The 23,228-nt window shown below is 35.9% G+C and overlaps 1 protein-coding gene across 6 annotated transcripts in view; it reads left to right on the forward strand.

Annotated features, from left to right (window-relative positions):
- SLC4A10 (solute carrier family 4 member 10) overlaps nucleotides 1-23,228 on the forward strand; it is a 155,490-nt gene that overhangs the window by 34,526 nt on the left and 97,736 nt on the right. For all 6 annotated transcript variants that reach the window (XR_007378726.1, XM_048954024.1, XM_048954025.1 and 3 more), the window contains exon 2: nucleotides 22,007-22,088. Coding sequence is in view for 5 of the 6 variants with exons in the window: in XM_048954024.1 (XP_048809981.1) it covers nucleotides 22,007-22,088 (82 nt within the window). In the remaining variant the exon portion in view is untranslated. The remainder of the gene's footprint in view (nucleotides 1-22,006; nucleotides 22,089-23,228) is intronic.

Below are 23,228 nucleotides of genomic sequence, written 5' to 3' on the forward strand. Positions count from 1 at the left end.
AAGACCAAACATGTGCAGCAAATTGCTTCAGTAAAATGGCTGTCTTTTCAATTTTAATTAAGAATGTATTTCTAAAAAAATGTTATATTCCTCTCACTGTCCATAATTTATAGTTTACCAGTCTACTTATCCAGCTTACATTCTTATTAATAACAGGGAAAGGCTGTCCTACTCTTAAGCTTGATTAGGTCTGGAGTGATTTCACTATACCTTTCACTTAATACAAGATCTTTTTAATCTGTTAGAATTTATTTCAGTATTTTAATGTATTAGTGAGTACATTCTGTTTCTTGGCATTGGAATGAAATTCCTGAAAGTATTGGTTTCATGGTATTTTGGTGCTTTGTGAGGTATTTACAGCCTTTTTAATAGAACCAGCCCTCCCCCCACAGAGTCTTTGCCTTACTTATTCAAGTATTATTTAAAATCCTGACTTACCTGTGTTTCTAAGTTCTTCCTGAAGTCTTCTTTGCTCATTTAAAATAATTGGATCTCTGTGGAATTTTGCAATATTGGAAACTATAGTGGTATGCCATGTGCTTACCCTGGACTGTGTTTTATCATTTGTATCAATTCTGCAAACTGTATTCTGTGGACAATAATTTCCAAAGAATGCAGTAGACATCTGCTATGGTGTATTTAGGATAGAAACTGTGTGTATAGAGAAGGACAAATTAAAAATTGGTGAAGAATGTTTGCTTCAGGAAGTATATGTTTAGGCCATTCCATTTTGAAGCAACAATATTGCTGACCACCTTAGATAAGTTTGTTGTTTCACTCAAGGGACGTATTTCCATTATAGGTGCATCTTCATTTGTGGGACTATACTGTAACCATAGAATCATTTGAATTGGAAGGAACCTTTAAAGGTTCATCTAGTCTAACTCTCCTGCAATGAACAGGGGCATCTGTACCTAGATTAGGTTGCTGAGAGCCTGGTCCAGTCTGAACCTAAGCTTTTCCAGGGACAGGAAACATACCACCTCTCTGGGCAACCTGTTCTAGTGCTAACCTTATTGTAAAAACATTTTTTACTATATCAAATCAAAACCTCCCCTCCTTTATACAGAATCCACTTCACTTTGTTCTGTCAGAACAGACCCTGCTGAAGTGTCTGTTCTTTCTTATAGACTCCTTTAGATATTGAAAGGCTGCTTGCAGGTCTTTCTGGAGGCTTCCCTTCTCTGGGCTGAACAGCCCCAATTCACTGCTTGTGAGTAGTGTATTAATGAGGAGAAGTTCTTACAAGATGAGTAATGGAAGCAAGGTAGAGATACACACAAGAGAAAGGAAGTGATCTGAAAATTTATAAGTGTAGAAACTGCTGGAAATGGACTAGATGATCTTGGAGGTCTTTTCCAACCATGGTGATTCTATGATTCTATTTTAAGTTCTGCCAAAAAGCTGACAAACAAACCCAACCTCGGAAAAAAAAAACAAAAACAAAACAAACCCAACCCCAAAACTTTAAATGTGTACAATCTGTTCTGTTTTTATTGCTTTCTTTTAAAAAATGTTTTAACTAAAAATATATTAAAAACTTTAGTTACTTACATACAATAACTGTATTACAGATTTTATGTGTGGCCCAAGACGATTCCTCTTCATTCAGAGCTGCCTAGGCAAGCCAGAAGGTTGGATACCCATGGTTTAAACTGTACTTACTGATATTTGGAAAAACTGTTCAAATCCATAGTCAGTGAGTCCAAACACAGTGTGTTGGTATCACTTAAGTTTAAAACTATACCTCCCCTCCTCAAATCAAGTTGACTGCACCTTTCAGTGTATGACAATTACTGTCTCAAAAGCAAAATCAGTAACTGAAGAGATAGTTTCCCTTGATCAGGAATAAAGAATACACTTCTTTAGTGTAGTGTATGTTTCCCAGTCTTTAAGCATTTTTTTTTTTTTACAGAACTCAGTGAAGATCTTAGGAAGAAACAAGGCTCTCAATGGGTTTAAGCACCTGTATTAACTAGCCAATTGGATGAGAAGCCAAATATTTGTGTCATTTATGAATTCTAAACATGAATGCTCACACGCATGTACGTGGCTTATATATGTGCCTGTGCTTCTACCTATTTCTGGTTGCCATTCTAATTCCACACTAATGACTTTTCTCACACCTTACAATGCAAGTTCTTAAGGGAATGGTAGATAGTGGCCAAGCTTTCAGAAACTGCAAAAGAAAGTTAGAAGCATGAAGTACTTTCAGGATGAATTGAAGAGATTCTGTTTCTTTTGTCCTAGATCACTTTCCCTCCCAGAAGATGTTCTGTTCTCTGGTCAGATTCTTCTTATTTAGTAGTGGAATTTGTGTATGTGGGCCTAATGACCTGAATGAGGGTGGGTTTATAATAAACATGCCAGAAAGACCTAGGCAGGGAGTAACTTAAAATAAATGTGCAACAGCTAACTGCAGAGTAACAAAATACGCAGCTAAGCAACTCTTTATCGGTTTGTGTTCCAAGAGCGTCACTATGTGATCAATCTGAGTGAAAACTATTTGAAGGAATTTATAAGTACGTGAAAATGTGAATATATCAAAACAGTAATGTCATAGTAATCTATGAAATAGTCTCAACCAGTTGCCGTAAATGTAGGGCCTCATAAGAGGGAGTAGTAAGGAAGGTGACCAGGCTGATACAGAAAAAGAGGCTTTTCTCCAGGCTGTGCAGTCCTAGTTACTTCAACCTGTCCTTACTTGACAGAAGCTTCAATCACTTCATTGTTTTACTGGTCCGCTTCCCCTCCAATATGTCCATATCTTTCTTATAAGAGGGGAGCCCAGAAATAAATAGAGCACTCCAGATATGTCTTCACTGAGATGAGTAGAGAGGATGGTTCCTATTGTCTGGGAAGGAACTTTAGATGGTGTGTGAAATAGTCCATCAAATATAGGAAGCTTTGGATGGGGATCCTTGAAAAATGAGGAGTGAAGGCGTATACTTTTTTTTGTAATCCTATGAGAAGAAAAGCTTAGAAAGTGGCTTTATTTCAGTTGTAGCAGTTGCACTAGTGATGAAACTTGTTTTAGAATTTAGAATTTAGAATTTAGAAATTAGTATGGAGTATGAGTACCCAAGTAAAAAATGAAATAAGCAGAGAATGAATTCTAAAGGCAAACTTCTAAACTTTTGGCTTTTGAAGCTAAGTAAATTTTAAAGAACTGATTAATAAGACATCATCTGGCATGGTAATAGCTAATTTAAAAAAAAAAAAAGTGAACTCTGAGGAATATGAACTACAACTGTGTCTTGTCAACTTGCCCAAAATGATTTTTGTTGGAACTTTAGAACATTAAGCATGCTTTCAAGTGTTCTCAGCTGGTGCAGCAAACATCAGCTGATACAAAATATTCAACAGAGTGCATTGAGTGAAAATGCAAAACAGGCATTAAGGGACACGAAGAAGGATTTTGAGGTATTGTAAAACTTTACTCATTTTTGTAATAGCTTCCATTTTGTCTCCCCAGTTGCCTAAATAAAATAGAAGTGTCTGCAAGAGCCATCAGTGATTAAAAATTCTGTTCTGATAACATAATGAGTTTATTATCTGAATTCCCTTTATGAAATATTTTATATAAGCAGATGCAGTCATTAAAATGCATGCAATAAATCATATCCATATGTTATGTATCTACATTTAATGCAGTTAAAACTATTCTAACAAAAGCAGTATCAGTTTTATACCCCAATCTTGTGATAAAAAATTTTCAGCAGAAATTGTCACTTTTTTTTTCACTTGCCTGAATTAAGGGAAAGAGTGGAGCCCTATCTTGTCCTTGTGTTTGTAAGGATATCTGAGCAAGCTGACACTAGCAATTGCATTCAGGTATGGAGTGTGCTTGTTGATAAAAAGGGCGACAAAGCTGGTGAGGGGTCTGGAGCACAGGCCTTATGAGGAGCGGCTGAAGGAGCTGGGATTGTTCAGCCTGGAGAAGAGGAGGCTCAGGGGAGACCTTACTGCTCTCTATAATTACCTGAAGGGAGGTTGTAGTGAGCTGGGGGTCGGCCTCTTCTCTCGTGTAACTGGTGATAGAACTAGAGGGAATGGCTTCAAGCTGTGCCAGGGGAGATTCAGGCTGGACGTTAGGAAATACTACTTTTCTGAAAGAGTGGTCAGGCACTGGAATGGGCTGCCTGGGGTGGTGGTGGAGTCACCAACCCTGGAAGTGTTCAAGGAATGTTTGGATTTTGTGTTGAAGGTTATGGTTTAGTGAGAACTATTGGAGATAGGTGGATGGTTGGACTGGATGATCTTGTAGGTCTTTTCCAACCTTGGTGTTTCTGTGATTCTGTGATAACAGTTTACGCGATTGAGACTTGACTAGGTGAGAGGGTAAGCTATTCTTTAGGGGGATTCTGTCCAGCAGTTAGCCATGCAAATTAGTTATATCAGCAGCTGTTGCTCTTTATTCAAAATAGTTCTATGCTGCACCATTTTTAAGGTTTATTTTTAATTTTAATTTTTATTTTTAAGAATTTATTTTCTATTTGCCAACAATTCAGCATTTCAGCAAAGATAATCCAAAATACTTTAAATTCAGAAGATCCCCCCCCCCAGACCACTGAATTTCTATTTCCCCTTTTTTATCCCCTCCCTGATTTTCTTCTAACTTTTCTAGTCTTATTCCAAGAAAGCATTTTGGTGAAATGTAAAATTTTAGAATTTATATGTGTGTGTGTTCATCGGATCATTAGAAAAATCTAATAAATAAAGAAAGCACAGATCAATAGATTTTTTTTTTTCCACTGTCAGTAACGTAACCATTTCTTATAGCACTGTATATTGCACTGAAGATTATTCCTGGATGCTTAAATCGCATGGCAGTTGTAGGCCTAGTGCTATCATTACTGTTACAGAAGAATCTCAATGCCTGGTGACTGTGATATAACTTATCTTTAGAATATCCATTGTGGTAGTTGTGCTAATATGTGTGAAAGTATGACTTAGACCACTTGAGGCACAGGTCTTAATGGAGATGACTGGATATTGCCAGTAAACAAATGAAAGGCGAAGCATATCAGAATGAAAAGCACTCTTGGCAGTGATGACTTTCTCCACCAAGTGATTGCTTTGTTGCATTTGCCAGGCTTGTCCCCCCTGCGAGATCTCAGTGTACTGTCATCAGTCCTTTTGTATGTAATCATAAGTGAATTTCTCATTGCTGTTAATGAGTGTCTTCCAGTGACTCACTGGGGTTGATTATTGCCCAGCCCGCCTTCTGCTCTCCTCCACCTCTTTCCTGAGTGGTTTTTTGTTTTGTAGGGTGCAGATGTGATGAGATTTCTCAGCCATCTAACTACTAATGCAAACGTGCATATTTTCTGTGGATGTCAGTGAAAGATGTAATCTGTGCTGTCAGAAGCTGTTACGAGATCTTCCTTGTGTCCTGAACATCTATTGTACAGGCAACTTCAGCAAAGATCTGGGACACACACTGTGTCCTGGTCTTGCCTGCTTCAATAGTGAAGATGTGTTAAATTGTTTCTTTTTTAGCATCCTTTGCAATTGTTGAGACTGAGGTTAAATTTATGTTTTTAGCAATGTCTGTATCATCAGCTATAAACAAATTTCCCTGGTAATAGCTCAGACTCAATTTTCCTTCTGGGCCTCCTTTTATATCTATAAAAATGTCATTATCAATTTCTGGTATAATTTCCTTTTAATTTTACTGTCTTGGCTATTCTGTGCACACCTGTAGATCCCTAATTTAATATAGAAATGTACAGCAAAGTGCCTTTAGCTTCTACTATGGACAGTGTAAAATTTCTTCAGTTAAACTGCAATTTATTCAGTCATAGTAAACCAGGCTCTTGGGCTTTGGTCACTTTTAGTACATGATTATATAGAGACCTAGGGCAGCTGTGAGCCTGTAAAATAAATTGTCCAAGCCCTGCAGCTGTTGTTGTTCCCCATAAAGACGTTCCTGCCCTCCCAGCATGTTCATTGACAGATATGTTCCTCTCTTGCTTTACAGTTTGCATGTTCATGTTAGGCACAGTGATGTATGCAGATGTGGCAGGTAATTGTGTAACCAGTCTTTTCATAAGACAACAGAGAACTTGTCATTTCCAAGTCAAGAAGTACCTGGTGCTCGGTAAACCTAATATTGGGAGATTTTTTTTTGTTAATGAAGGCAGCAGTGTTTTGTTTACTTCATCAGATTCTTAGTGCAATTCTAGCCTGTTGGAATAGATACACATGTCTAGTTTTCTAGCCTCTTGTCAGAGGGCCTCTTGCTGAGATTGCAGAGGTTGTGCTGGGTCAGACCAAGAGCTCCCCATAGTATCTTCTCTCTGATAGTGGTAAAACCCCAGGGAAACAGAAGTGGGGCATGTGCACAACAACACTGTCTGGGTATTTTCTGAGAACCTCACAGTTCTCAGTGACTCCAACAATGTCTTGTCTGTTCCTTAAATCGTATATTTGGTGCTTTTGAAAGACTTCTATTCCCTGATCAGCTCATTTCTTGAACAAAACTTTTAGTATCCACCGGAGTTCCATAGCTCACCAACATGCTGTGTGAAGAACTATATTTCTGTACACATCTGACTCCAGCTGTCATCATTTAACATTACCATCCTTCTTTACTCCTTCAAGGAATTACAGCATGATTCCACAGGATCAGTTCTTTTCCATTATACCATAATTACTACTGTGCCTTGTAATTTTACTCTTATAATCTGCTACTAACCAATAGCAGGATCACTGGGTGATTATTGACAAACACTGTTCAGAAATCTTTGCAAAAGGTGACATCCTTATATATGGTCATCCAGTTCAAACGTACATGGATGCCTTCAAGGGTGCTGCACACTACATTCATTTCACACCTGTGGAACTTGTATTATAATCTGGGATTTGTTGGCTAAGATATCCTGATACTTCTATTGGAAGGTTATGCAAATTTAACAGCAATTGTCTTCCACACAGGCTGGATCTCCACAGAAATGTAGTGCAGCATGGCAGTAAAAAGAATAACAGAGGAAGCAGGAATGTGTAATAAGTGTTTAAAATATCAGAAAGATAAATACAAGATAATGTCAGAATTGCTTTTTTTTTTTTTTCATGGGCAACTTCAAAGAAGTCATCACACCTTTGCTAATCTTTTATAATTCTTTGAAATGAGCATTACTTCTTTGATTCAGGGTGATGAAAACTGAAGGATGTGAATGATCAGGAATTAAGTTTTTAAGTGATTAACAGTAATATCTATTACAAGAATTACGCACAAGATTTATTGACTTGGTCTTTATGCTACAGAAAAGGAGAGCTATCTTAATTAAATATATCACTTGCTACTTTTTCTTTTCTTCCTTTTTTTTTTTTTTTTTTTTTTAATATTTCCCTTTTTAGCACATAGATCAGAAACACGCATAGACTGCACAGATAAAGTGTTAGTTGTGCTGGAACCAGCTTCTATAGTGCTTGTGAAGCTTTGGTGGATGGGTAGCCTTACTGACTGTCCTGTGAAAGTCAGATCCACTGCTAAAGGCAGAAGTAGGGACTTTCCTCCGAAAGTTGTTCTGTCTTCTTTTGTTCCTTTGTCAAAAGTTCTTTGGTTTCAGTATAAGCAGAACTGGATGAAATGGCTTCAGTCTTTACTTGCTTTATAAAAGCTGTCAGCCATTTTGATTTGAAACATGGATTAAGATAGATTTGTTTTGTTCTGCTAACTTCCTATTACTCTTTCCAGTCTCCAGTTGACGCTTCTATGCCCTCCTTCAGTTTAAAATGTATCACTCTGCTTCTATGCGGAAGAAAGCTCTTACATATTCAAGTATTCTGTGGCAGTCTTTAGCAATGCTGTTGTTTAAAATAAAATTTCCAAGAATGTTATGTATCTTCTGGATTCCCACTGACCACATTGGAACTGTACAAGGTGCAAATAAATGTAGGATCTCAGTTGTATTTTTGTGGATTAATATCTTTGTTGTGATCCAGATTGCTGTGAATTCCTCTACTTTGCAGCAGGATTTTGTGGCTGATGCAAATAAATGCAAATAAAAAACCTTATGGATTATGAAGCTGCTGCTTTGGGTTGAATTCTGCTACTTTAGAACTGGAATCAATTTGAAACCATAGGTGTAATCCATAGGTGTAATAATACTAGAATACAAACATTGTGAAGAAAATATAATTATTACACATAATTTTAAGTGTTCCCATTGTCTTTTAAATATACGTAACTAGCATGATTAGCGCATCAGAGCGAGGGGAAGGAGTGAATTTCAATGCGCTTTTTTTTTTTTTGTTCTTTTTCCTCTCAGGCAGATCAACTGTGAGAATTTTTATTGTGTTAGCCAATAGCTGTGGTCCCCCTTTCTAAGAACTCAGACATCTATATGTCCAAGGATGCAGGGGAGCACTTAATCAGTGATATTTTTAATTCTCTTGTGTACTATATTATAAGAAGAATTAAGCAATCAGCGTGCTATTCTGGCAAACAATCCATAAATATGATTAAAATTCCCAGGAGAATAGGACTTAAATTAGGCCAGTTCTACATTACAAAAGATATATTAGTGCACGTTGGCATGAACTACTAATATAATTACAGAGAGCACCAGTATAAAATGCATCCACCAATACTGCTTATGTGGACTTGGTATACAATATAAGGAACAGGATTTAATTTTAAGCAAATCATTCTTATCAACTAGTATTTTAAATTAGCATGTAATTTATTTAAACAGCAAATATACAGAGTATGTAGAAAGTATACATAATAGCCTCTGTTATTTAGAGACTTCAGAATATATAGGAGAGTAACAATCAAGATGGCACAGTTTCTTTTCTATTGTTATTGTTGATTGCTTTATTGGTCCTTGTTTATTTATGTTCTGTCTGATACTTCTCATACTTCTACATCCTATGTGCAGATCACAGTTCTATCTTACCCTTATTGCTTTAAATTTCTCTGCCTCAAATTCATCCTCCTCTATTTGGTGTTTTTTTTCCTTTAGGTGCCCCCATTGTCTTCATTACCTTCTCTGTTCTCTTTTTTCCTGTTAACAATGGTTCATCCATGATTGTGGGTTTTTGTGGTTTTTTTTTTTTGGGGGGGGGGGGGGGGGGATTATTTTTTTATTTTTTTATTTTTATGAAGACTGCTATCTCTGATAGTACTTTCTTTGGATTTGGGTCAAAGAAATTGGCATGTTGTTCCTGAGCTCTTCTGCTTTTTTCCTTTTTTTTTTCTTTCTTTTTTGAACAATAATTATTTGCTTTTTTCTAGCCTAACATTTTTAGCATTTGCTGTGCAGACAACTTTACCTACTACCATCTATGTCTCTGACTTTGACTTGCAACTTTCTTCTCTTTCATTAATAATTCCTTACATTTTGATTTCCATATGGATGACCATCCAGCTCTGTAGCTGCCCTGGTGCTGTTTTTCATTTGAACGTTATTATACGTACTCAGCTACACACTTGAGTAGTAGTAGTCACCTCTAAGCGCAGTGTTCTCTGAATTCCTTTTCTGTGATAACTTTTTTTTTTTTTTAACTTTCCACATTTTTATTCTCTCACTCCAAGAATGGAAGTGTGTAAAATTTTTTTAAAATCAATCTTTACTTCTTTTCTGCTCTTATTTCCTCTATTTCTCTATAACTTCCTCTATTAGCATAGACTCACTTGTAGTCTCTGTTTTCTTTGCTCTTCTCATCTATTTTAATTGTTGTTCTCATCCACTTCCAAACCCTTCTGACAATTCACGGTCCTGATTGACTCTCAATATCTACTTTCTCATTTCTTAATACCATCTGCCATGCTGCAGAGATACTGCTTAGTATCTCTGGTGGAAATCTTTTGATTTTGCTGACTTTCTGACTTAGGGATTTCTATACTTCTAGGATTTTTGTTATGCGATGAGTATCTTCGCTTGCAGTTTTCCCTGTTTTGTATTTTGTTATGAACTCTATACTCCCCCCATTTAAATAATCTATTTCTTCTTGCTTCCATGTAAATTTATTAAGATTAACCAACCAGCATCAAAATTCAAGCTTCTTCCTCCTTTTTTTCTGAAACACTGCTCACTTCTGGTTTGTCGTTTGCACTGATATTTATCTTACTAATGTTCAATTTGACTTATACCTGGAAGACTTCCAGGCTAGTTCCCTATTCTCCTCCACTCCATCTGTCATATCTCCAAGCTTGTACGCTGTATTCTTCACAAAATTTTGTTGGTTTTAGGCATCTGTCGTTTTGTTCCTGTTGATTCTCTTTCCAGACTTTATTTCCTTTTAGGTAAATCTTCTTCTCCCCCTCCTCCTTTTTCTGTATGTAGGTGTGTTTTTCACCCAGGAATCCATTATCAGCCTTTGTATTCTCCTTCACACCTTAATTTTGGATAATGTAGCCATAAACACAATCTTTATGAAGATATTGCTACTGTATTTTTTGTGGTCTACCTCCACTCCAGTTAAACTCAACCTGTCTCAGAAAATCTTCTTGGTCCTCAGTGGTCATCTGAACACAATCATGTCAGACACAATTCCAGAGTTTTCTTTACTGATGCATTCTTCCTCTATGCAGCTCTGAGTTTGAGAGCTCTGAGCTCTTGTTTGTCCCTGTAGCCATAATTCACATTGAAGGCCTGCTCATATCAGTACTATGACTATTATGATCTCATCTTCCTGTCTGACTTTGAAACTTAAAGCTTTGCTTCACTTGATTAATGGTGTTAATATCATCTTAGCTTTTTCCTCTGCCTACATCATTTGCTTTTAAAAGTCTATTTACTCATCTTCTCAAATAAAAACTTCTGGTCTTTATTTTAAAAATTATGTCTTTCTTTCCCTTTCAGGAGAGGTATTCTATCACAACTTTGAATTTTTATTTGCTCTTCTGGCAGTACTTATCTATTTTATCTATTTATCTCCCATTTCTTTGTGTGCTTTCTCTTATAGTACCCCATCTTTCTCAGAACTCTTTTGTATTCTGTAAAGTTAAGTATAAGACCTTTTAATGACTGCATAGGTTGGTTAGCTTGTTTGAATCCTGTTACACTTAGCTTGCTGTGTATTCTTGTTTGCATACCTACTGCTCGTCTTTTAAAATACATGACTGTTGGTGTAGTTATAAACTATTTACTTTCACATCATACATCATACATACATTTGGAGTATATGTCTTAACAGAGCCCACAGATGCTATTTTTCTTTCTCTGCATGTGAACACATTTATATTTAGTAGCAATACTAATTCAAAAAAATGATAGTATTTGCAGCTATAGGTGAGGATCCTTATGAGGCAAAATAAAGCCTGGGATATTGTTATTTGCTAAGTACCTGCAATGAGATGGTACCAAGAACTGTCTGGTAAAAATGGGTAGTAAATGTGAATGGTCCAAGTACCTAGCAGCATACAGCATACTGTTTTAATAGCAAGTATTATCTTTTTAGAGTCTAAAAACACACACACACAAATCAGTCTTAAATAAAAGAAGTGTTGTGTTGCAAGGAACGGTATGAAAAGCATCTGTTGATCATTCTTTTTCACCATTGTGTATATAATTGTTTTTACTTTACAGCAATATAACAAGATACAAATAATGGTATGTAATTCAAAAAAATCATTACTTGTGCTGAACCAGTAAAACTCAGTATCAAGTCATTTCTGCTGTTTTCTCCTGCATGCTGGAAGTACCTAGATCAAAAAGTTTGAAAGGTTAATTGTAATGTGATATTCATAATCTAGCAAATACATGAACAAATAGGTAAATGTTAAGCCTGTTAGAAGGGCCTGTTGAAAAAAATTTTGCTTTGGAAAAGTTTCCCTAACACAGCAGGATTTAGTGGCCATAGAGAAAATTGACAATGAAAACTGTGAAGATCTTTTCTAACAATAAAATTCCTTTCACATAGTAGTACTGACATTTTCTTTCTACTGTATGGTAGTACTTTTATGAGGCAAATTTTGTAATTTTAATATAAAATAATATTAAAGTAATATAAATGATTTCTAACTTCTAGCTTGTTTTGCTGTCAAATATCTTAATGAATTTAGAATAGCAAGCTCATGGAAGTTGATATTTAAAACTGTATTATGTCGCATATGCACTCTGAACGAGACTAGTTCCTAGATCTCTAAGAGGTGAGAACATCAGCTGAACTACTACTGTTCATAATTTGTGCATGGCCCCCAATGGCCACTATGACTTACTGATGATCTGAGATGGGTAAGGAACAAGAGGAGAGATAGCTGGAATACCTTTGTCTAATTATGAGATATTTTTTTCTTATAGACATTGTAAAAGTTCTTTACATTTCACTCAGGGAAAGTATGCGTTTGCATGCAGCAGGACATTTTTGGGTGATAAAAACCTGTGATTGTTAATCACATCAATTACAGTTGCCTTGATAAAAAAAAAAATCACTAATGACAGAAAAATTACTTAAATCAAATTAAATCTCTAGAGACAAAAAACACTAAGTTATCCTTTCAGAATTTTCTTCTGATGCTGCTCCAGAAATATCCTAAAGGAGGTCTAAAGATGTAGTGCTTCTGGATTGGATTCAGAGGCGGGCCAGAAAGATATCCAGAAGTCTGAAGCACCTCTCTTATAAAGACAGGCTGAGGAAGCTGAGCTTCTTCATTTTGGAGAGGGGAAGGCTTGAGGAAGACATTATTTGCAGCCTTCCAGTTCTTAAAAGGAGCTTATAATCAGGAGAGAGACAGATTTTTTACGTGGTCTGATAGTGATAGGACAAAGGAGAATAGTTTTAAAATAAAAGAGGGAGGGGTTTAGATTTAAGATTAGAAAATTAGGAAGAAATATTTCATTCAGAGAATGATGTGGTGCTGGAACAGGTTCCCTGAGAAACTGTGGATGCCCCATCCCTGGAGGTGTTCAAGGTCAGGCTAGATGGGGCCCTGAGCAGCCCAAGCTGGTGCCTGATTTAGTGGCTGGAAATCCTGCCCACATCAGGGAGGGTTTGGAAATGTGTGATCTTTAAGGTGCCATGCAACCCAAGCCATTTTATTATTCTATGATTCTGTGATTCTATGTGGATGATTTAGGGACTGTTCAGACTGAACCCTACATTGCTATTCATACATTTTGGACAAGATAGATTTGTTGGAAAGACTTGTCAGGAAGTTATTTACTAGTTTCAGTCTAAACAAAAAAAGCCAACGAAACGAAGCCCTCTCAACTTTGAGAGGTTTGATCACTAACTGGTATGGTTCAATCTTTCTTCTCTTTTGAAGAAAGATAACAGATATAGAAGTCCCCTCTGAAGAGCCACAGGTATTCCAGTTTAATCTCTGTGCCTGCAACAGAAAATTGTGCAGTACTCTAAGTTCATTTTTTTCCTGACAATGGATGAGAAGAAGGCCATCTTATTTTTAACGCTTTTTAATTAGATTTGGTTTAGTCAGATTACTTCCCCTACTCATATAGGAAGGATATTATTAGTGTTAGCAAACTTATTTGAAAGGTTAGAAATGAGTTTGGCCAGTAAGAATGTTCATAGTCAATCAGTCTAATAGTCCATTCAGTTTACTCTCCTGCCTCTTTGGATAGTCAGATTATACAGTAAGTCTTGGGGGAAAAAAAAAGTGCTTCAATCTATATTTAGCATACATTTGTATGTAAAAGATATAGATATCAAACTTACCACATTGCCTGTAAATGAATGGAAAAAGTCCTCTCTCCTAATGTTGCAGTTGCTGTAGAAACAAGTCCCGATAACTTGGTCATGACCTCCTTTCTTCTTTGCACTTGCTACTTCCACATGAGTAACTGCTGCAAGAAGACTGCCTTCTGTGATTCTTCTACATGAGCTATTTCTAAGGAAAGAAGTCTGCACACATTTCATCTAGAGACACCTCAATTTTCTGAGACTGAAGCAAGACCTTTGAATTAAGAAGTGTATCCAACTTAAAACTCAATATATCTTACTGCTGATTACGAATCTAGAAATCAAAACAATTTACTTTTTACCATTTGTTACCCAGCAGCAAATACCTTCTTGCACAATGAGCTACACTTAGCATGTTTAATTTGTAACTACACCTCAATAATTCTGTTACCCTGGCAATATCCTCACCTGGCATTAAGCCAAGAGGGAGCCCAGACAAGCTGAAAGTAAATCTGATTTAGGCCTTAGATAAAGTCTTCACATCTGTTCTCATGCTGTTGGAGTTTTCCTTAGTAGTTGACGTAGCCATTGCTATGAAGCGAAAGAAGATTTCAGCTAATGGGACTACATTAGGATAAGATATTCAAATAATAACTGCAGAGGAAAATGCCTGAGATTGAATCTTGTGCTCTTCTTACCTCAATAACTTACAAGTATTTTTACAGTGTAATAAAGAATGCGAAGCACAGGGAATAAAATCACAGTTACAGAGATGTGAGCCAGCTTCTATCTCCCTTCACTAGCAGCAAGAAGCACTATCTTTTATTTATTCAGAGGTCTTTCTGAGACTAGTAATTGATTAAATACTAGCTTACAAACTTGGCAGATGTGATGTGGAAGGAAGGAAGGAAGGGGAAAAGATAAGGGAGTCTTAACTAGGCAGAAAATGTTCAAAGGAACCCAACTACTCTAAGGGTCTTGTTCAGGTTTTCTAAGGCTCTCACATTGTTTAGACATTACTGATAGTTTTACTCCAAGTTGTACAAAAGGTGGCAAATACAATTGCAATTAAATGTAAATTTTAAAAATAAGTACCAGAATCCAGAAAAAACAGCTCACCACTTCATCTCTGTATCCATTGTTACAACTTCCTTTTTCTGTCTCCTCCCTATTCCCTCCCCTTATGTTGCTGCAGCCAAAGAATTCTTTTCTGATGGGTGAGTGAAGGCAGGAAAAGTGGGGCATCTAGGTATTAATGCAATAAATAAATGTATTATTTTATCTTGAAATTTTGTCTCCAGTTGCATAGTTATATTAAGAATATATGCAGCAAAGTAACATAATTGCCTTGCAAATGCATTAAGTGGATTTCTTGTTTATTCTAAGAAAGAAGTTCTTTATTGCACAATAAGGAAATATTTTAGTGTTTATGCATTCATTTATGCACTGCTGCATAGCCGTTTGATATTGCATAATGTGTATAACCAGCACAGGATATGTCAATGTAGATAAACACAGGAATTACATGTAATAGTGAGCATTTATTTGTCTCAGACTGCTTTGTTTTAATCATGTGTGTTTTCTGCTTGTGTTTAGTTGCATTACATTTATAACAATTGTATGTGCTTATATTTAATGTCTGAAATGATTGTCTATGCGTATATATTACAGGAATAGCATTATTGTATTAAAAGTGTCTTCAGTCTCAGGTCAATAGCAGACCAGTTCTTTGGAGCCAGTGCTTTTTAGTGCAATTTTTAGCAGTGCTGCAGAGAATGGTACTTCTCTATTGAGTCATACTAAGCAGTTCTTGACTTCTATAAAAAGAGAGAAAAGAAGAGGGGGAAAAAGACAACACGAGATGCTCTTATGCATATGACATTCAGCCTTGAGCAAGATACAGATCTGGAATGAAAACTAGTTGCTTTCTACTTTTTGCATAGGGTGACTTATGTGGAGAAGAGCTGACCAAAAAAGTATGTGCTTTGTGTTAACTAGTAGTGATTACTGAAGAAAGCTGCTGCAAAAAGAATCCTAGTACTATTAGAGAGAAACTTCTAAAAATTATTTCTTTAGACCTTACAGAATAGATGTTATTGTATAAAAAGTATGTTTTGATGAGTCTTCCTTGATAAATGGTTAGAGGGGAGAAGGATGATGTAGTATAGCTGGTAGAATAGAAAAATATTTCATATTTCAATATTTCATCAGAAAAATAAAATTCACTGTCCTTTCCACTGCAACAGATTGTTAGATATGATTATATGTAATAGAAGCAATTAAGTGGTAATATTCAAAACAAGGTTTTTTTTTCTTATCTTATAAAAGAGAAAAGAATTACAGCATAAAAATTGTAAGCATACACTCTGTATTAAATCAATTTTGTGTGACTGTGTCTGCTCAAGGACAATCTGAATGACAAGGCTGAACACTGCAGTCACTGATTTGCCTTCTACAACATGGAGGCATGCATCTACATACAGCAGTTTTTTTTTGTTTTGTTTTTTTCTTTTTAGGTTAATTGTCTTTGCAAGATATTCTCTGAGTTGGCAGCTCTTGAGTTCAAAAAACTACTTTTCTTTATCTGTGTTAATGTCACGTTTATGAAATGACAAGCTGCTCTTAACCAAAATGATTGTAAAAATAGATATGTCACACTGTGTCTGAAATAATTACAACACAGAGATATATAAATAATACAATGCTGAAATCTTCAAACTGGGAAGGCAATCAAGATGTGTATGTGAGGTCTGGATAAATGTGTAGAGTCTCACTACAGATCACAGAAAAGCTGAACACACAAGGTTTGTATCACTAGTTTCATGGAAAAATATATGAACTAAAATTAATACATTAGAATTCCATCTCCAAAAGATATAAATACTGATAATATAAAGTAACAAAAAGTATTTAATGTAACAGATTTCTATTGTTTATAGGAATGCAGTATTTAATATAGTATGCAGTGTTTAATATTCTAGCAGGCATTCCATACTACCATATGGCATTTGAGAATTATGTAGGTTGTCTAATCGTCAATAAGTGTCTTATTTAGAGGAGCAATTAATAACATGATTATTTTCCTAATGAGTCAGCACATGTGTCACAGGCACTTCTACTGCGGAAAAAATAAAATGGCTCCTGCTATGCCTATGCCATTTTACAGAAAGAAGAATGGTGAAAAAGGATTGTTGGTTACGTTGCAATTTTTTACTATGAGTGTATTAAGGATTTAAGAATGGAAAGGATTTTAAATGAACGTTTGAAAGTCCCAAAGAATTTTCTGGAATACCAATACACTTTATAGCTGACTTTTTTTCCTATTTCGAAGAAAAGCAATCATCCGGTTTACTGTAAACTGTGACCAAAAATCAGAGAAGGAAAATAAAGGTAGCCATCTGTGAAGGAAATTTAGATAGGAAGAGGGATAAAAATAAATAAATAAATAAATAAATAAATAAATTCTAGGTTTTGCTTGCCTAAAATATATTAGCACCAAATATATTAGTAGAACAGAGTACCAAAGGAAGGACAGCAAAATGTTTCTTTTGACTATTTAATAATTTTTTAAATTAGCATGTATATTAATTGTTAAACCATTATTATCTTATTTACTGTAGCACAGATGATATTCAGTAAATGTTTGTGCAATATTCAGATGGTTTTATGCTGTATGCAAGTGTCTTTTAAGACCATACATTTTCTTTTTTTAGTAAATAAATACATAAAATGTACATCCTAATTCCATTATCTAGAGATACCTTGAAGTTCTACAGGTGTGTGCGTCTACCTTAGCACCTAGCATGTCTAAAAATATTTCTTATATGTTTTTGCTTGGATACATCTTTGAAAGAAGTTACTTTCCTCTTCTTTTTGCTCAGACATCTAACATAACTGAGATACTGAGTATTGAAGGCTTGCACAGTTATAACTGCTGCAACTAAAAAACACCCACAAATATCTGCTATAAAATGATATTTCTTTGCTTTTCTGAGTGTGCAGTTTCTTCATTAATTAAAATGGTTTTAGGTGTGGAAGGGCACTTCAAGCGTTTGTTACAGCTTTCAAAACCATGAAGCTTTTTGTTACTTCTCACCAGTATACTTACAAATACTATCAAGAGTTGTGACCTCACTTTATAATTTGTTCATCTAAGTGTTGAAAATCTATATTCCTAGCACTTACTACAACCTTCAGTCTTCATGACCACATACAAAAAATAGAAATAAAATATATCTAAGACAATTTATTTCTTTTTAATTTTGTTCAAAAATACGCAACTTCACATACATATTTCAATTTAAAAATGTGCAGTTGCAATGTAAAGGATGCAGAGTTATTGCTCTGTTTTCTGCTTTTCTGTACTTACCAATATGTTAAAACTAGTATCAAGAAACAAAAACTGTGATGTCAGTATTTATAACACTTTTTCATTAGAATAGATTTTTCCTCTGAGGTATGTGCAGTGGTGAGTCATTTCACTGTTCATTTGGAAAATGCGAAAGGTGAAATCCTGAGCTGAGCAGAGTTGCTGAGCCCTGGTCTCTAAGGAGCCCGTGGTTTCCACATGAATGCTTCAGCTTTTCCTTGCCCTTCTATTCCAGATACGTTATTTGTTCTTCTTATTTTGTGTGCTTGCAGATATTTTACTGTTTCAGGGAAACTGTTTCCTGCCTACGTTTTAATTAAACCATTCTGTGATAACACAGAATATTAACAAATATAATTCAAAAGAGAAAAATGTTAGGTTGTTTCTAAATATATTTATATTTATTTAAACATTTATTGCACTCTGGCTGCAGTTCCAGAGAAATGCAATTTCACTGGCTTATTTAGTGTTGTTCTTGGATTAGACCAAAAGAAAGTTAACCCAATGTACTTGTTTATATCATAACCTTTTCCCAGACAGTTGTCATAGCTGTGCACTGCATTACAAGGTAGTAGTATAACTTGATGTTATATTTAGAAAAAGTCTAAATGTTGATTTTTACCAATCTGTAGTGTCCTATTATCTCTTTACATTGCATACGCTGTACATATTTCTGAATTGAATGACTTTGCACTTCTGTAGTGCTTTACAATTTTTTTAAATGCTGTATGAATATTAATTATGGTACAGAGCTGATCAGTGAGGAAGGCAGATAAGTAAGTATTATTGTCCCTATTTAACAGATGAGGAAGCTGAGGCAGTGAGATTAAGTGACTTTTCCATCACATCGAGTCAGTGACAGATTCAGGATTAGCGCTTGGGTACATTCTGGATCCTCTTCTTATGCTTTAAACAGTAGACCACAGTGTTTGGTGGATTTAGCAAGCAACTCATTGCAGTAATGGACAGTACCAAAGACTCCTACCTGGTCAGTGTGTCTATAAATTTGTATGCAGACTGCTCCAGTAGTTCAGTATGGCTTAAACACCAAACTAGCAGACCTGTGCATCATGTGACATTTCTGACCTTCATCATATTCAAACGGGGAATTGAAGAAGCAGCAGAATTCTGACATGAACATGGGAGGGTTATGAAAAAGATCTTCATGCCCCCCTTAGATCACACTGAAAGTGGTGGGCAAAACTGCAGTGAAGTCATGGCTTTCATATTCGATGAGGATATTGGTGTGGAGGCTGGTGGCTATTTGGTACATGAAAAGTCACCCAGAGCATGCATTAAATTTCTCATGACTGTCTTATAGTTCTTCTTGCCTATACTTTCAGTTTCTTATTGCAACACTTAATAATATCTTAGTTTTCGTGACATCCTAATAGAAAGCAGAGCATTACCAATTGAAGTTATGTTTCTAGTCTCTAATCATCATCTGAAAGTGGAGAGAATCTGCTGCAATTACTACTTGTATTTCTATAGTGCTTCCATCAAAATGAGATTAGTTGTGTTAAACTACTAGTGAGTCCTTCACTTCCTTATTCCTTCCTACAAGTAGGCAGCACAGGAATCACAGAAATTACTTCTGGACTAAGGGCAATACGACTCTTGTGCTGGTAAATGCAAGATGGCTTTCATACTGCTCCCTGGGAAGTGAGAGTGCACAGTGCAAGGCTTGTTTAATTGGACTTTTCTCAGAGTTTGACAAGTGAATTGGCAACAACACAAAACTCCCAATTAAGCTCTTTTTCCTTGTAATATTAATGGAACAAACCCACTTCTGAGAATGAGGCAAGGCTGAGACTTGCTGTGACATTACAAGAGGAGACAGAGGAGGAAGAGATTGCCAGAAGCTGAAAATTGAACACATGGGAAAGGAGAAGTCAAAGTGTATGAGCATATTTTGATAAATATTAATGAATTAGTTTGTATATAGTTTAGTTAGATGATGTGTTAAGCCTTAAACTTCCCTGTAATTTAATATTCTCCCTGTTACAGAAATTCCCTAAGTTTACTTCCATAGTGCCTTTTCAGTAACAGCAAAATGCTGGTGGCTGTCTTACACTAGAATAACTCTACTTCTGACATGGCTGTAATACCTGGCCTTTGGCATCCTCTTTGCCCATTCACCCATGGACATTGTGCCAGCCTGACCCACATGCCAAGTTAAGTCTGTCTTCTTTAAATAATGGTTTAATATTACCTAATATGATCAAATTGTTTGTGTGATATACTGTTCTGATGCATCTTAATATATTTTTTGTGAATTTTAAATAATTGAGCAGTTTGAATAGAAAGCCTTTTCTCTACGTCAGACTTCAGTTATTTGCTATTATCTACTAGAAAGCTCTAATAAAGACAAATGTAATGCTCACAGTCTTTTGCTTTAGCAGCCTAAATGCTTGGTGCTAACACATTCCTAGGATTTTTCTATATAAGATAGCTACAGCATGACAGCTATTTTTAAAAAAGAGAGAAGCCTGAAACAAAAAACTTAGATCCAGAATTTATGACATCTAGCTCTAGATGTGAATCTTTTTGCCTAGGGCATCTGCTCTTTAAGGATTTGTTCTCATGTGGTTTAATTTCTTGTTATGTTCTATTGCATTCTATATATAGATGTATATTCAGCGTGTAACTGGTATTCAAATCCCTTGTCTCAGACTTTCATTAAGATACCAATTTTATACATAGAAATCATGCAGTTCCGGTTCTAATATATCCCTTACTAAAACCTTTCCACTAATGAGAAATATGTATTGATATATTAACTGATAGTTTCACAGAATCACAGAATCACAGAATGGGCAGGGTTGGAAGGGACCTCAAGGATCATGATCTCCAACCCCCCTGCCATAGCAGGGCCACTAACGTCCCCAGGCTGCCCAGGGCCCCATCCTATCTGCTCTTGAACATCTCTATGGATGGGGCATCCACAACCTCTCTGGGCAGCCTGTTCCAGCACCTCACCACTCTTATAGTAAAGAAATTCATGTGGGACAAAACAATAAGCCTCCCTGCTTGCCTTTTAATTTCTTTTGTATAGTTAACACTTTTTTTCTTCATCATTATTTACTGGAAACCACTCTGGATCATCTTGTGAATTATAGCCTTCCTGCCTTCCTTCCTGCCTTCCTCCCTCCCTTTCTCTCTTTCACTATTGGTGATGTTAGGGTTTTAGCAAAGCCAACTTGTTTTGCACAGCATCCAGTGCTTCATTGCTGACTTTTTCCCAAAACATTTCTCTACTGAGAGAGTTTTGATACGTGCCTGAGGTGCCTGAAGTGACTACTTCCTGTAGCTCTTTTAAGTTAGAGCACAATGCATGGCATAATATGTTTAGAGTGCAGTAGAGAATACATTTACAATGCATATATGAGCACAGTAAAAATTAGGCATAAAATGAGTTCCAGTGGAAGAATAGATTTTTTATTTTATGTTAGTGTATAGTATTTTCCTTCATTGTAACTACAGCTTGTTTTTTGCAAGTTGTAAATCTGGCCACTTGTCTTCATATTATTAATGTTCTTTTTCTTATCATACTGCCTCTGAATATCATTCTCTGTTTTTGCCAAAGTGGAAGGAGTGTTAGTGCTAATAATTTGGGAATTCTCCTTGTAGCTCAGTATATTTTGTATTATGTAAACAAAAATACATATACAATCTCGTTCTTCAAGAACACAATATAAATAAAGCTAAAGAATAAAGCTACCTCAGCCAGACACTTTTCATTTCTTTCACTGTCCCATTGACTCATATTTTTTGTAGTTCACAGTAACTGCAGTTTACTCATCGTCTTGCATGTTTCAGCAGAACTACTTTATGTCAAAATTAGCTGTAATCATACCTCAGTAAAAGCTGACACAGGAGGAATAGACTTTAATAATGAAAGTGAAGTTCTGAAAAACTTTTGGTTCCTGAGTTGAAAGAGTAAATAAATAAATAGTAAGCATATCTATGTTTCATAGCAATCTTCAGTCTTGGTAATAGATTCCTAGTGGGAAGCAGCTTACCTGTCCTTTTTTCCTTTTGCAGAGAAATGATGAAGAAGCTGTTGTGGATAGAGGAGGAACTCGGTCCATTCTCAAAACTCATTTTGAAAAGGAAGATCTAGAAGGTGAGAGATTATTTTTATATGTATTACATTGTCTCTGTCTTCTGGGAGTTCTGAAACTCAATTCTGTAACTGTAATTCTGTAAACTTACTGATTGGAGGATTTAAATGTGAATGGAAGAGTAGAATGTTATCAGTTATTTTAAAACTAAGAAGAAAATTTTCTCACTGTAATGTTCAAATACAGACAGTGGCGGAAATTTGTCAGTTTTCACAGTGCTCTATCATCAAGTCCTACAAACAAATATGCATGGATTTAGTAAGTCTTTTTACTCTGAAGTTTTCAAAAGCTCAAATACAAGTAGGACAGATGATTTAGCAGCAGAGGGCTATGGTGAAAAGAATGCCTCCTGTTTTATTATTCTGGTCCATGACACCAGAGACAGATGGTGGTGGTATGATAGTGGAGCTTGAACCTTCCCACCAATATTCCTTTACATGTTGTTGCTGTGTGACAGATAGCAGCAAAGGGCAGTCTGACCAAATGGCTTCTGACATGGAAGTGCATATGAAACAAAGGTGTGTAATGGAATTCCTCTACATGGAAAAAAAATTACACCCGTTGACTTTTATTGTTGCTTGCTGAATGTTTATAGACACCAAACAGTGGACGTGAGCACAGTGGGATCAGTGGGTGGTGTATTTCTACAGTGGTGACAGTGATGTGAAAGACAAGCCATGTTCCAGATAGCATGAAGGCTTTTGTTCATTGCTGGCAAAAAATGCATAACCAGTAGTGGTGACTATGTTGAGAAACAGTGTTCTTAACAGAGAATTTGCTCTATCAAATAATGTTACTGTAGTAAGTAGTTACTTGTAGTTTTCTGTAGAAACAAATAGGAGGCATTACTTTTAGTAGCAACCTGTATTTATTGGCTTCTATCCTTACAAGCCTCTTGTAGTTGACTAGCCACATCTGGTGCTGAACAAAAACATTCTGGAGTGTCACAGATCAGACAGATAGATACTTTGTAATATACAGACTACAGAAACACTGCAGAAATCACATACCTAACGAACCATCTAAGTGTGTAGAGGAAGACAATTCGGTTTATGATATAGGACTAATAGTTCAGATATCTCTGAATCAGTTATATTATTCTTGTTATGAGTACTCTTCCACTTCACTACTGAGATATGTGA

This window comes from Lagopus muta, chromosome 8 (assembly GCF_023343835.1).
Source record: "Lagopus muta isolate bLagMut1 chromosome 8, bLagMut1 primary, whole genome shotgun sequence".
NCBI lineage: Eukaryota > Metazoa > Chordata > Aves > Galliformes > Phasianidae > Lagopus > Lagopus muta.